Source organism: Bos mutus, chromosome 22 (assembly GCF_027580195.1).
Source record: "Bos mutus isolate GX-2022 chromosome 22, NWIPB_WYAK_1.1, whole genome shotgun sequence".
NCBI classification, from domain to species: Eukaryota; Metazoa; Chordata; class Mammalia; order Artiodactyla; family Bovidae; genus Bos; species Bos mutus.
Genome location: NC_091638.1, coordinates 16901170 through 16915710, shown reverse-complemented (window position 1 = coordinate 16915710; position 14541 = coordinate 16901170). Strand labels below are relative to the sequence as shown.

Below are 14541 nucleotides of genomic sequence, written 5' to 3'. Positions count from 1 at the left end.
AGGTGTGATGCTTACCGTCTATTTAAATACCAGCATCTACACAGTTTAACTGCAGTCCATGGCAGACTATGAGTTTTATTAGGTACAAGCGAAATGTCTACTTTTAGAAAGGAAATCATTTAAACAGAAGTGTCTAAACTTTTCATTCTAGCATCAAAGCCTACTGTAAACTTGTGCCAACTCACTAGGCTTAACCCCCATATAGAATTTTCATTTTAGTCACGTAGAAGTCATTTCTCCCTGTTCAGATCTTATTTGCCACTGAAGGTCTAGCTTAAGGCAAACCTCCTCCATAAAGTTGTCCTGTCTCCCTTTTCACTGAGTGCCGCACTGTTGCTTTTTCACAGTCCCTCCCATCCTGCCATGCTAACACCGCTTCAGCCCTGGGTTTGGTCTTGTTCTTTGACTTAGCGTCTGCATCTTACAGTATATATGAGCACCTTAGGCTTGTATTGTCCAGCTGGGTACTTTGCAGAAGGCAGGCAGGCAGTAAATAGCAATTGAAATGCCTTGCAGAGCTCAAGCTGCAAGCACACATCTGTGCTTAGATCCTTGTTTAGACCTTTGGAAGACCATCTGAAGTAGGACCTTCATGTAAAAAGGTGATGTTACAATGGAGGCAAAACTGCCGTCCTTCACTTTGGTAACAGCTGTTTTTGAACATTATTGAGCTCATCTGATACGCTTTTAACAATTGCTTGAGATATTTATTCATAATATCTTCCCTGTCCTTTCTGGGATAAAAAATGTATTCCTAAAGTTCAGGTTTTAGATTATCTGGTGCTCTGCAGTCAGTTTAACAGATACTTATCAAATTCCTACTATATTCAGTGACTATAATGAGACAGTAATAGAGGCAAAAATGATGGTAATCTTCCTTAGATGACATGTGAAAATGATAATTTTTTATGGTGCTATAGACATTCTTTAATGATATTGAAGTAATATTTCTAAAAGAAAAATAGTGCCCTAAATAATATGATGTTGCTAATGGTAAGCTACTGGTTGTCGGGAAAACAACTGGTATGGGAACCAGTGAGCCCAGCCTCCTCTAGTAGAGGTAACTGCTCTGTCTTACCTGATCCTTTGAGGAATCACCCCTTTTATATATTGAGCCTCAGCTCAGGGATATATAACTAGCATTATCTATAATTTATTGAGTGCTACCATATGTTAGATGTGCTAAGTGCTATGTGTACTTTATGTCTTTAATCCTCAAGCCCTAACAAGTAGGCTTTCTTCATGAAATTTTTCTTTTTTTAATTTCTTTTGATGTGGACCATTTTTTAAGTCTCTATTGAATATGTTAAAATACTGCTTCTATTTTATGTTTTGGTTTTTTGGCTGTAAGGCTTGTGGGATCTAAGCTTCCCTACCAGGGATCGAACCTGCAACCCCTGTACTAGAAGGCAAAGTCTTAACCCCTGGACCACCAGGGAAGTTCCCCCATGCACTTCTTTAGAGAGGCTAAAACTTGTGCCAAGTCATACAGAGTAAGTAAAGGTGCTAGAATATGGACCTAGACTTATCTGACTCAGATTCTACTTCTGAATGTGGTAGATCTAAAACCAGATCTAAAACTTTCTCGTTCCTAGTTCAATGCTATTAAATAATTTTTAAGCTGCTACACACCCATGTTAGTTTTACCTGCCTTTCACTGTCCTTTGGTAAAGAAGGCTTCATGGGTTTTCCTGGCTCTGTCTATCAAATGCTGTTCACATTGATGTCTGTGTTGTTTTGCTTCTTCCAGCTTCCTTTCTCTGAAGGCTTGTGTCATGTCTTTTCTGGAAGTCTTGCCTAAGGAATTTTATCAACTCTGGCACTTTCCCTGGCTATCTGTGGGTTTCCTTCTTAAAGACCATATTTGGTCAGGCTCCAGAAATTGGGATTTTATTCTCAGGTTATACACATCTTTGCACATAGGTCATTTCAGCCCATAAATAGTGTTATGCTAAACCACCATTTGGAGAAGACTCTTGAGAGTCCCTTGGACTACAAGGAGATCCAACCAGTCCATTCTGAAGGAGATCAGCCCTGGGATTTCTTTGGAAGGAATGATGCTAAAGCTGAAACTCCAGTACTTTGGCTACCTGATGCGAAGAGTTGACTCATTGGAAAAGACTCTGATGCTGGGAGGGATTGGGGGCAGGAGGAGAAGGGGACGACAGAGGATGAGATGGCTGGATGGCATCACTGACTCGATGGATATGAGTCTGGGTGAACTCTGGGAGTTGGTGATGGACAGGGAGGCCTGGCGTGCTGTGATTCATGGGGTCGTGAAGAGTCGGACACAACTGAGCGACTGAACTGAACTGAACTGATACACATCTTTGCACATAGGTCATTTGAGCCCACAAATAGTGTTATGCTAAACCACCATTCATTTTGTCCCCAATGTGTTCCTTCAACTTAACGTAGAGTTCTGATATATTTTACTCTCACTGATGATGATAAAGTTATGGTTTGCATTTTAATCCATACTAAGTCACTCAGGTTTTTAAATTTAAACATAAAATGTTTTATCCATTTATAACAAAATTAAGATGTTGATAGGATAGCTGCTTTGATTTCACCCATATGGAGACTAGGAGTTCAGAGAGGTTAAATGTTAATATTGTACCCAGCTTTGCTGAATCAAGATTGTTCTCAGTCATCTCATCATCATTAACAAAGTTGTTCTAGATAAAAGAACTATCAAAACTCAACAGCTAAGAAAAGCTAATAAAGAAATGGACAAAAGATTTGAACTGATACTTCAAAGACAAAAGGATGACAAGGTCATGAAAGATCTTCAACATTGTTAGTCATTGGGAAAATATAAATTGAAGCCTCAGCCAGATTCCACCATATGCACTCAATCAGAATGGCTAAAATTTTTCAAAATGCACAAAATCCTGATAATACTAAGTGCAGGCAAGGATGTGGAGCGACTGGAACACTCATACATTGCTGGCAGGAATGCAAAATGATATAACCCACTTGGGAAAACAGTTGAGCAATTTCTCACGAAGTTAAGCATGCACTGACTGTGTCTCAGCAGTCTTATCTGTAGATGATTCTCACCTAAGAGAAGTGAAAACTTAACGGACACACACATAAAACCTGTATGCAAATGCTTATAGCTTTATTCATGATTGCTCAGTGTCCCTTAGCTGGTGAGTGTATTGTGGAGTACCACTTGGCAATGGAAAGGAATAAACTTGATATGTTCTACAATATTGATGAATCTCAAGCACACTAAGTGAAAAGCCAGACTCAGAATTCTACCTGCTGTGTGGTCCTATTATATGACCATCTGGAAAATTATAGAGATGGAAAAAAGATGTATCAATAGTTGCCAAGACTTAAGCCTGGGAGTAAGGTTTGATTACACTCATTTTTGGGGGGTGGGAGAGGGTGGATTGTTCTGTACTTTGATTGTCCTGATGGTTACATGACTATCCATTTTATCAAAACACACCCCTATACACCAAAAAGAGTGAACTCTACCATATGGAAATTTAAAATAAATTTAGGGGGAAAAAAAGTAGCCTGGTTAGACACATCAAACTCATGGTAGTTACTGCCTCTGAAGAAGGAAGGGAAACAGGGTGGAAGTTAAAGGAATTTTGGCCTCATCATTTATGCTGTCATAACTAAAAAGTAAGTATGACAATGTACTGTTAATTTTATATGGTGAGATTATCAGTGTTTGGTTTATTACTCTATACTTTTTAATTGGTCAAAATATTGTTTAGTTGCTAAGTTGTATCCAACTTTTTTGGGACCCCATGGACTATATAGCCCAACAGGCTCCTCTGTCCATGGAATTTCCCAGGCAAAAATACTGGAATGGGTTGCCATTTCCATCTCCAGGAGATCTTCCCAACCCAGGGGTCAAACCTGTATCTTCTGCTTGGCAGGTGGATTCTTTATCACTCTGCCACCAGGGAAGCATAAACAAGGCAAAATACATATTAAAAGAAAATTTTGAAAAGGCTGATAAGTAGAAGAAGAAAAAATCACTAGTTGTTTTGAAAAACGGGTACATTTTCTCTCTACTTGTTTGGCGTAGTGTAAAATGTACTCTAAGAACAACATAGCCTGTAGCTTGGACTTAGAATACCCAAAATACATTTTCCTTTCTCTTAAATATGTAAACGTTTGCAATGATACAATGTTAGTGTTAAGGTCTGTGTTTAATAACTTGTTTTATTTCCTCTGTATTCTTTTTTGGTAAATGATAAAAGAATTTCCATTGATGGTGGTGATATAAAATTTCCTCTCAGATGTGTTCAATTGGGTATGCCTAGAAAAACTTTGAAAGGAAATACAAAAAACTGATGATATTTATTGCCTCTAGGGATTCTTTTGAGGTGGTTGGGGGAACTAGGATGAAAGGGAAATTTTCACTTTATCCTACTTTTCTGTACAAAACTCAAATCTTGTGATCCAAAATGGAAACAAAACAACTTGATTAATAAAATTAGTAAATAGCGCAGATGGTAGGGAAAATACGGCAAAAACCATGACAGTCTTAAGGCAATGAATGAAGCTAAAGAAATGCTGTGTGAAAAACCTATGGGAGGCACAAGAATCTAACGTTCAGAGGAAACCCTGGGGCAAAATGGCCTAGCGCCACCCTCCGCCTCACAGAAGGCTAGTCCCCTCAAGTTAGGTGATACATCTGCGCATGCGCACCGCCTCTAGCCTGCCATCTTCAGGGTGTAATCCATCCTCCACCGAGAGCACGCGAAAGCCGCACGTACGCCTGCCCGGGGACGCGCACGCACCCCCCGCCCCGCCCCGCGCGGCCGGCGAATCCCGCGAGGCCCGGGTAGTCTAGGCTCTCGGAGGTAATGCCCCGGAAGGCGGGGGACGCGGAAGAGGCCGAGGCCGGCGCTGAGGAGGCGAGTGCAGAGGACCCCGGCGCCGAGCGGGAGATGGAGGCCGGGCGGCTGCGGCCGGTGCTGCGCTCCGTGAACACGCGCGAGCCGTCCCAGGTCATCTTCTGCAACCGCAGCCCGCGCGTGGTGCTGCCCGTGTGGCTCAACTTCGATGGCGAGCCCCAGCCTTACCCGACGCTGCCCCCCGGCACGGGCCGCCGCATCCACAGCTACCGAGGTAGGCGGTCCGGGGTCGCCCTGTCGCGCCCGGCCGCGCCGCCCCCTTGAGCTGAGCGCAGCGAGCCGCGCTGTAGGCCTGAGAATCACGGTGACCGTGGCTCGGTCTCACCGAATCCCCGCCCCATTCGGGGGAGGCAGCTGCTGTTGTCATTTTTATTCCCATTTTACACTCGAGGAACTGAGGCCCCAAGAGAGGTTGTGACAGATTCACGTTGACGCAACTAGTAAGTGACAGTATCTTTCTAAGACTGAGTAATTTGCATTTGAATATCAACCCCACGTGTATTCCATCCCTCACGCCCATTTGTTCAGTTTGTGATTAGGAGAATCCCACATTCTCCGGTGTGTCCAGTGAGCCGGTCCGCGTCGGGTCCCTGTCTTGATGAAGTGTCTCTTCTGCCCATTAGAAGAGACAAATGCATAAATAGATAAGAACAAGCCAGTGTCATAATTGCTGCAGTAGGAACGGAGCACAGCATTGCACCTGCTCAGTGAAAGAGAAGGGGGTGTGCTTTCAGTTAGGGAAGCTTCCCAGAAAAGGAGAATTCTGGAAGATGCATGGAATCTGACCAACCCAAGACAGGAGTTGAGAGCTGTAGACAGACAGAACCGCGTGGCCTGACACCTGGAACCTGGGAGAGGGGAGAGGGTATGCAATGGGAGAGGAAGTCTGAAAAATGATTTTACCCCTAGGAAAATGGGGGCCATTGGAAATTATTAAACAGAGAAATGGTATTGCCTGATTTAATACTAAAAAGCTTCCCCAGGATGCAAGGTCATTTGGAAGGGGAAGACTACTGGTAAGAGTTAGAAAACTGTTGTAATAACCCAGGCTGGAGATGTCCAGGCCAAATGAAGTTAACGCTTACTAAAAATTCACTATCTTTCTCAGAGGATCTTGATGAATCTTTTTTCTTTGAGGGTAGCATAGTCAGTGATGCTCTTCAAACTTTTACACCAAATTTCTCCTAATACTAAATGAGGAACGGGAATTCTTTGGGCTTCCCTGTGGCTCAGAAGGTAAAGAATCAGCCTGCAATGAGGGTGACCTGGGTTCAGTCCCTGGCTTGGGGAGATCCCCTGGAGGAGGGTAGGGCAACCCACTCCAGTATTCTTACCTGGAGAATCCCCATGAACAGAGGAGCCTGGCGGGGTGCAGTCCATGGGGTGACAGAGTCAGACATGACTGAGCGACTAAGCATTCACCAGTGTTTTAGGACTCAGTGGTTTCTCTGCTGGCCCTGGTTGGATTCCTGGTGGGGGAACTAAGATCCTTGCAGGCCACATAGTATCCTAGGAAAAAAAATTTTTTTTTTTTTTTTAATGAGGAAGAATTCAATTCTTCCAGACATCCACATTTCTGCAGTCTTATATCTGGGAAATTGTGTGACTTTTGTATTCTCTAAAATTTATCTGTGCCTGATTTAATACAAACGTTAAAAAAATTACTTCCTGAATGTACTTAATGTTCCTAAATTATACACTTAAAAATGATTAAAATAACCAATTTTATGTTATGTATATTTCGCCACAATAAAAAACATTACTTCTCACTTGACATTTCTTAAATTTTGCCTCCAAATCGTCAAGTAAACATATGCCCAGGATCTCATGCTGTTTTTGTTCTGAAAGAGCCTCCTTCCTTCCTTGAACAGAATCTTAGGCCTGGGATTTTTTGTCTCCTTCCAACTGTCCCCCTCTCTTTTTTTTTTGCATAAGATATATTTATTTCTTAAATCCATTTTTTAATTTGCATGCAGTAAAATACACAGATCCTAGCATTTAATAGGTTTTGACAATACCTAGATCAAGTTATAGATTAGAATATTTCCATTATCCCAGAAAGTTCTGTCTTGCCCCTTTCTACTCTTTGGATTTTTCACATCCTTGTTTAGTTTCATCTCTTCATACAGAATGTACTCTTCTCTATCTGGCTTTTTTCTCTCAGTGTGATGTTTTTGTACCTTGTTGTTTTTGAAAAGCACAGATCTGAGGAGTTGGTGACCTCTCTCCTTTTAGTTTGCACCACTGGATGTGATTTGCAGTTCAAATACTTTGCTTTTGCACCAAGGTAGCAGAAAGGGCCTTCATTTTGGAACCTGGTATAGTTGCTCTTCTGTCTACTGTCTCCATTGCCTTTTGTGAGGATTCAATAGAATAACATTATTGGGAGGGCTTTGTATGGTATTCGAGCATAACGAGAGGCAAGTATTTCAGTCTGGGGAGATGAAGGCAATAGATATGTGACTACTTAACCTCTGCTTGTCTTAACAGGTCACCTTTGGCTCTTCCGAGATGCTGGGACATCTGATGGGCTTCTAGTTAACCAAACTGAGCTATTTGTGCCATCTCTCAATGTTGATGGGCAGCCTATTTTTGCCAACATCACACTGCCAGGTATACCGATGTTTCATCTTACTTTTTAAAAAGATAGGCTGTTGTGCTAAGTAGAGGATAGGCCCTTGAAAGAGCTCAGTCCTTAGTGACTTTTGCCTGATGCTGGGCAAGGTATCCAGCTTTTCTGTGTCTTATTCTCCACCATAAATAAAATGTAAGAAATGTACTGGTATTCTCTATGTTGAACAAAGATGTTATGGTGTCTCAGAAGCTCTTTGGGCTTGTCAGGAGTGGGCTAAATTAAAATAACTGATTGTAGAATTATGAGTGCGTTCTGTTTCCGTGGCCTTGGAGTAGAGTTATGCCCTGGAATCTCAGAAGAAAAAACATGTAGAGAGTGAGATATCATGGCTTATTTATGACTTCTGGTGTTGTATCTTTTAATGTAATTTAATGCAATCAAGCTTACTGTGCCAGTCAGTTTTTTTTTTAAAAAAAACCACCAAATTGAACATTAGCTTCATAGCTTACCACTTGTTTAAAACTCAAGTGATTTTATTAGATTGAACCCCAAGAAACTGATCTTTTGGGTTAAGAAAAAAAACCTAAATATCTGTGGCTTCATAAGGTTCACACTAGTATGTGTATATAGATTTTGTTTTAAGGCAGTGGATATACAGAAGTGAACACTGGTAAGTTAAAATGTTGGAAATTTTGCCTTGTAGGAGACCTTTAAAGAGTAAGTTCCCCAGTGAGTTAAAAATAGGATTTGAGGAAATTGGTGACAGTCAGCTGGAATCCCCAAAAGGCTATTGACAGAAGGAGGTTTCAATAAGGAAAGGTTGAGACCTGCCTCAGGATGAACAGAGTAGTCAGCAGCTGGGCTGACTTCCTAATATGTGGGACCCAGTGCAAAATTAAGATGTGGGACATTTTGTCCAAAAATCAGGAAAACTACCATTTAAAATACTAAAATATTTTCCCTTTCTTCTGTGTCTCTGTCACAACTTGTTACGGTGTCTTTTCTGTTTGCTACTTAATGCTATTTTAGTAAAAGTTAAAGTTTTTTAATTACTTAAAAAAATAGGATTTGAAGGACTTCCTTGGAGGTCCAGTGGTTAGGATTCTGGCTTCCACTGCAGAGAGCACGGGTTCGATCCCTGATCAGGGAAACTTAAGATCCCACAAGCTGTGAGGTGCGACAAAGAAAAGCAAAAACATAGAATTTGAGTTCCCCCCAGAATCCAGTTATATGCTGTTTTAGTTATCTTTTGCTGTGTGACAGCTACCTGTAACTCAACAACATTTTATTTGTTCATAATTCTGCAGGCAGGGCTGAGTTCAACTCAGGGGTTATTCTACTCTCTGGTGGTCACTGGTGTGGCTGCTTTCTGCCGGCAGGTTGGCTGAGGGCTGGGCCTCTCTCCCATGTCGTCTCAGGGCCTGGCCCTCTTTGTGTGGTCTCTCTTGCTGTATAACTCAGGGCTCCTGAGGGCGTAAAAGCGATTGTTGCCAGAGCTTCTTAAGGCTGAAGCCCAGAATCAGCACAGCGTCACTTTGCCCACATTCACTTAATTAAAGCACATGATAGGCTCAGCCCAGCCTCAAGGGAAGTCCTCCACATGGCCATGAATGCTATGAGATGTCTGTTGGAGCCATCACGTTACACTCCGCCACAACCCGCGTACTCACTTTTTTTGTCCAATGTGAGGTCCAGCTGTCGAAAATGTAACGGCCTCGGTTGGCCAAGCCTCGTGAGCGCTTAATCCCCAGGCCTGAGTTTGCTGCTGAGAGTCGCTTTTCTGCCCTTACAGTGTACACCCTGAAAGAGCGGTGCCTCCAGGTTGTGCGAAGCCTGGTCAAGCCTGAGGATTACAGGAGACTGGACATTGTGCGATCCCTCTACGAAGATCTGGAAGACCATCCCAATGTGCAGAAGGACCTGGTGCGGCTGACGCAGGAGCATATTGAAAGCCAGCGGATGGCAGGGGAGATTGAAGATGTTTAGTTCAGAGTCACACTCCTGGGTTTCAGCTTTTGATGGTCCTGACAAGTCTTGATCTAGAGCTAGGACTGGTCACCTTTTCTCAGCTTCAAGGTGTCTCATTCTTGGAGTGAAAATGCTCCATTGCTTAAAACAAAGTTAACTGACCTCACTACAAGGCATTGTGATGTTTAAGGGCAAATATCACAAAATGTAATAATTATGCCTGCCTCTTGTAGAAATATTTATCAAGGAAAAGTAGTTGCATCTTTGCTTCCTAGTGAGTCAGAAAAGTTTCTGTGTAAGGACTTTGTGGAAGTAATTACAGCGAGAATAGTAGCTTCTTGTTGAGTTGTAAGGAAGCAGTGGTGCCTGCTTTTCATTGTTGTGTTGTGGTCTGTGATGTGCCCGCCTCCCGCTCTGGGAGACAGAAATGTCCTTGGGGCAGGGGAAAATCTGTCTGCTCTTTGAGACCCTAGTGCCTCGCACATTATGAGCCTTCCATCTGGTGTTAGTTGAATGAACAAACCAGTGGGTCCTTTGGTAGAAAGTGTTTAGAGGTTTTGACCCTTTTTTTTTGAGGGGGAGTGACAGTGGGGACCTTAAAGTATATACAGTAAACAGATGTTTAAAAGGGAATCATTTTTATAGAAAGTAATCTTTTAATAATTTTCTAAATTTTGACTTTTCTTAGTCCATTGTTGTCACAGGGCTGTGTCACTTCTGTTTCTAAGCCAGGACTAGCTTTCTACAGTTCTTGTGGTGATGGCTTTTTGAAACTTGCTATCCGCACAGGAGAGAGGAGAAAATGGCCATTACCTTGTTTAATCATAGTGTTAAAGAGCTACTCCTGTACTATAAATAGGTTTTTGCCAAGTGTGCGTATTTCTGTTCCTTTTTGTAACTCCATGACTTTTCTGTTTAATTCAGCAGTTTTTCACCAGGCAGGATCTGGTGACACTTTGCACCTGGCTAGAGGAGAAGACGAAGAAGCCCTCTAAACTCTGGAATGTTACAGCTAGCACACTGTGGATTTAGAGAGTAGCCTGGAATCTTTTATAGTTTTGTACATGCCCAGATCCTTTCCTATAGGCTGGACTTAAATTCATTAATTTGAATTCAGTACTTCTATCAGGCATCCTTTTTTGGTAGCTAATCGTTAAAAAAAAAAAAAAGGATCCTCCCCAGTAGAGAAAATTTTGGAAGAAACAGAAAAATAAAAGGAAGAAAAGATCCAGGTAGATACATTGCTTAAATACAACCACTAACTTAACATTTTGAACAGCCTTTTTTTGGCTTGGTTTTACATAGTTGAGATCATACTGAATATACAGTTTTATATTCTACTTTCTCATTTAACTTTATAACTTAAAATATTTTTCCATGGTATTATAAGCTCTTCATACTCATGAGTGCAGCCTTCCTTTTATAAATAATGTGGGACTATTTCTTGCCATCCTTATTAAATCCTTCTGCTAACTTTTGAGTGCATTTCCTGTGCTCTGATATCAGAGTGGAGTGAATGAATCAAATGCCTTACAGTTTTTCCACCTAATCATATTCTCCTCTTTCAACATTCAACAAATAAGGGGCTTTTGTTTTTTAATCTGTTGTGTTATTCATTCAGTGACACACCTCTAATTTTTTTTCTAATTTTTGTTGTTGAATTGTTGGGTAGAGAAGAAAATATGCTGGTATAGAAGGCAGCCATACGATTAAAAAAGTAGGATAGTATGAGAGATTTAAGGAAGTCTCTCGGTGCTGGATTAGTTCAATGTTGGTTTTATTGTTTTTTTAACCTGCCGTTGTGTCAGAATGTTCCTGAAACTTGCAATTTGAGTACTGTTTTTGTGTTGTCCAAAGAAAATCGAAAACCTGTAGCATGTATGGGCTCATTTGAAATCTTATGAATGTATTAAATGTATTGCTCTTGAGAGACTGTGATCTTACCTGTTTTCAGTTTTTTTTTTTTAAAGCTTCCTTTGGATACAGTAAATGGTGCTGAGTAAAGGAAATGGGTAGGATGTCATTTGCCAGGTTCTTCTGTCTTGGAGAGGTGTGAAGACTGTTTAATGGCCTTGGGGAGACGAAACACAAGGAACCTGGTTCTCTGTCGCTTTTCTTCGCAACCCTGGATTTTGTTTAGAACTTTATTTTAGCTCTTCTTTTCTTGTAAAGATGAAATATCACTAAAAATTTTAAGCCCTACAGAAAAGGATGAAGAAGAAAAGCATTCACATTGGGAAGAAAGGCATTTTTTTTTTTTTTCATGAAAATAGAACCAGCCTTAACAAACACCTCCCTAAAGAAGATACACGGATAGCAACTAAGCATATGAAAGGATGCTCCAGGAACTTCCCTGGCGGTCCAGCGCTTAAGACTCCATGCATCCAATGCAAGGGGCGTGCATTTGATCCCTGGTCGGCTAACTAAGATCCCACGTGCCAAGTGGTGTGACCAAAAAAGTATTTAAAAAAAGAAAAGATGGTCCACGTAGTACGTCATCAGAGAATTGCAAATTAAACAGCAGTGAGATACTACTACACAGCTATTAGAATGCTCCCCCCACACACAAAAAAAGGCTCACATCCAGAACACTGACCACACCAAATGCTGGTGAGGATGTAGAACAACAGGAACTCTGATTCATTACTAATGGGAACGCCAAATCTTATGGCCACTGTGGAAGACAGTTTGATGGCTTCCTACGAAATTAAATGCTTATCATATATCCAGTAATTATGCTTCTTGGGTATTTACTCAAAGGAGCTGAAAATGTACGTCCAAAAACTTGCACATGGATGTTTATGGCAGTTTTGTTCATAATTGCTAACATTTGGAAACAAGCAAGGTGTCCTTCAGTAGGTGAATAGATGCATATATGATATATTCAAATAACGGAATATTGTTCAGCACTAAGATGAAGGGAGCTGTCCACCAAGAAAAGAGAGATAAAACTTAAATGCTTATTACTAAGTGAAAGAAGACAGCTTGAAAAGGTCACACACTTTATGATTCCAACTCTACAACATTCTGGAAAAGGCAGAATTGGATTAAAAAGGGATTGAGGGAACTTCCCTGGCGGTCCAGTGGTTAAAACTGCACGCTTCCAATGCAGGGGTCATGGTTTTGATCCCTGGATGGTGAACTAAGGTCCCATGTACAGTTGGCATGGCCAAAAATAAATAATTTTTTAAAAATTTATGGGGCAGAGAGGGTTGGAGGAGGTGGAGGGATGAATAAGTAGACCACAGAATTTTTTGAGGTAGTAAATTTATTCTGCATGATAGAATAGTGGATATATATTATTATACATCTGTCCGAACGCACAGAATGTGCAATGCCGAGTGAACCCTAAGGTAAACTGTAGACTTGGGGTAATAATGATGTGTCAGTGTAGGTCCATCGATTGTTAACAAATGTACCACTTTATGGGGATATTGATAATGGGAGAGACTGTGTGTGGGAGCACGAGGTATATAGGAAATCCTGTACCTTCCTCTTAATTATGCTGTGAACCTTAAAACTGCTCTAGAAAATAGTCTATTAAAAAAAAGTGGTTAATATCTCACTAGGACTTACTGTATATTGAGAAGATGAAAAGAAAGTAGGGCGCTCAGCTCACTAAGGACATGAAATAAATACCAGTGTTTTACAGTCCTGAAATAGGAACACCAGTATGACCTTTTCAGATATTTCACGTTTGGTTTCTGTATCCTGTTCTCCACCTCAGCCCCGCTCTATACTAGTCACTGGGCTGCCTGTTACCCTTCACCATTTCTCCTTTCTGTCAACTAAGCTCCCTGCCTCAACAGAACGTTTTCCTGGAGACTTCTCCCATCACCACACAATCCCAGTAATCCACAGGCAGATCACACCAGTTGACTCTTGATGTTGTACGTTCTGTGAGTTTGGACAAATTTCTAATGACATCTATCCACTTTTATAATATCAGACAGAATAGATTGACAGATATGCTTGTGATGTTAACCAAAAGTGTTGGGCAGTAGCACCGGACACTTAAATGAGAGAGAAACCTGCAAAACTTGTTTCAGAATTTGGAACATGAAACCTCAGGAAAGTACAAGTCAACATACAAATAAATAGCAATATGCTCTCTCCCTATTCAGGTAGAAAACACAAAAGATTGTTTTGCTCCAGTTGGGAAGAGTTGAGTCCCTGATAACTGGACTGGACCCACAAATGTTAACAACAGACCTAAGATTTCTGAAAGACTCAGAGGAAATCATTTTAGCAAATTATTTTATCTTCAGATAAATTGAAGAATTAATTGGGTGAAGAACAGCCTAGCAGCAGTTTGCTAGGGAGGACATGAGATGACATTCTTTACCTGAAGGAGCAGGGTCAGATACCCTGGTCCAACTTGGAAATACTAAGAACTTGTGCTTCAGTTATCCAGTGCTCAGAAACAATCAGATGGAAACTAGAGTGGAGAATTACTCTAGCGGGTTTGGATTACCCTTGTCCTGTGGCAAATGCAGAGAGTGAAGGGAATTTGGGGAAGGGTCTACTATGTCCTCAGGGCATCAGTTTTCCAAAAATTGGTTTATGGTTTTCCTTGATAGACTTTAGGACTCCCCTTCCCTTCCTGTAGATGAGAAAGCAGACACCTCTGGAACAGAGTCCAATACTGGAAATAAATGTACATTAATAGGAGATGGGCCAAATCACGTATCCTAAATAAACCATTAAAAGGGAAAAGATAGATTCTTATATATGGACATGAAAAACTGTTCATTATTAGTTGAAAAACATTTATAGAAAATTAAATGTGTTTAAAAAATTTTTATGTTAAAAAGTTAATTTTATAGAGGTCTAAAAATACATGCCGGAGAAGGCAATGGCACCCCACTCCAGTACTCTTGCCTGGAAAATCCCATGGACGGAGGAGCCTGGTAGGCTGCTGTCCATGGGGTCACGCAGAGTCGGACACGACTGAAGTGACTTAGCAGCAGCAGCAGTAAAGATACATGCAAGTATATACACCAAACTATTAATAATGGTTGTCCCTCCAGGATGAGACTATGGGAAGGTGTTAATTTCTCTGTCTCTGTCTGTCTGACATAACAGGGAAAAAAAAAAGTATATATATGT

The 14541-nt window shown here is 41.1% G+C and overlaps 1 protein-coding gene across 1 annotated transcript; it reads left to right on the top strand.

The window, feature by feature from the left end:
- The first annotated feature begins 4742 nt into the window (after positions 1-4742).
- On the top strand, positions 4743-11360 carry VHL (von Hippel-Lindau tumor suppressor). Its single transcript, XM_070360410.1, has 3 exons — positions 4743-5103; positions 7380-7502; positions 9257-11360. Exons 1-3 carry the CDS (start codon positions 4839-4841, stop codon positions 9448-9450), a joined length of 582 nt encoding a protein of 193 aa, XP_070216511.1. The 5' UTR covers positions 4743-4838; the 3' UTR covers positions 9451-11360.
- Positions 11361-14541: the final 3181 nt, after the last annotated feature.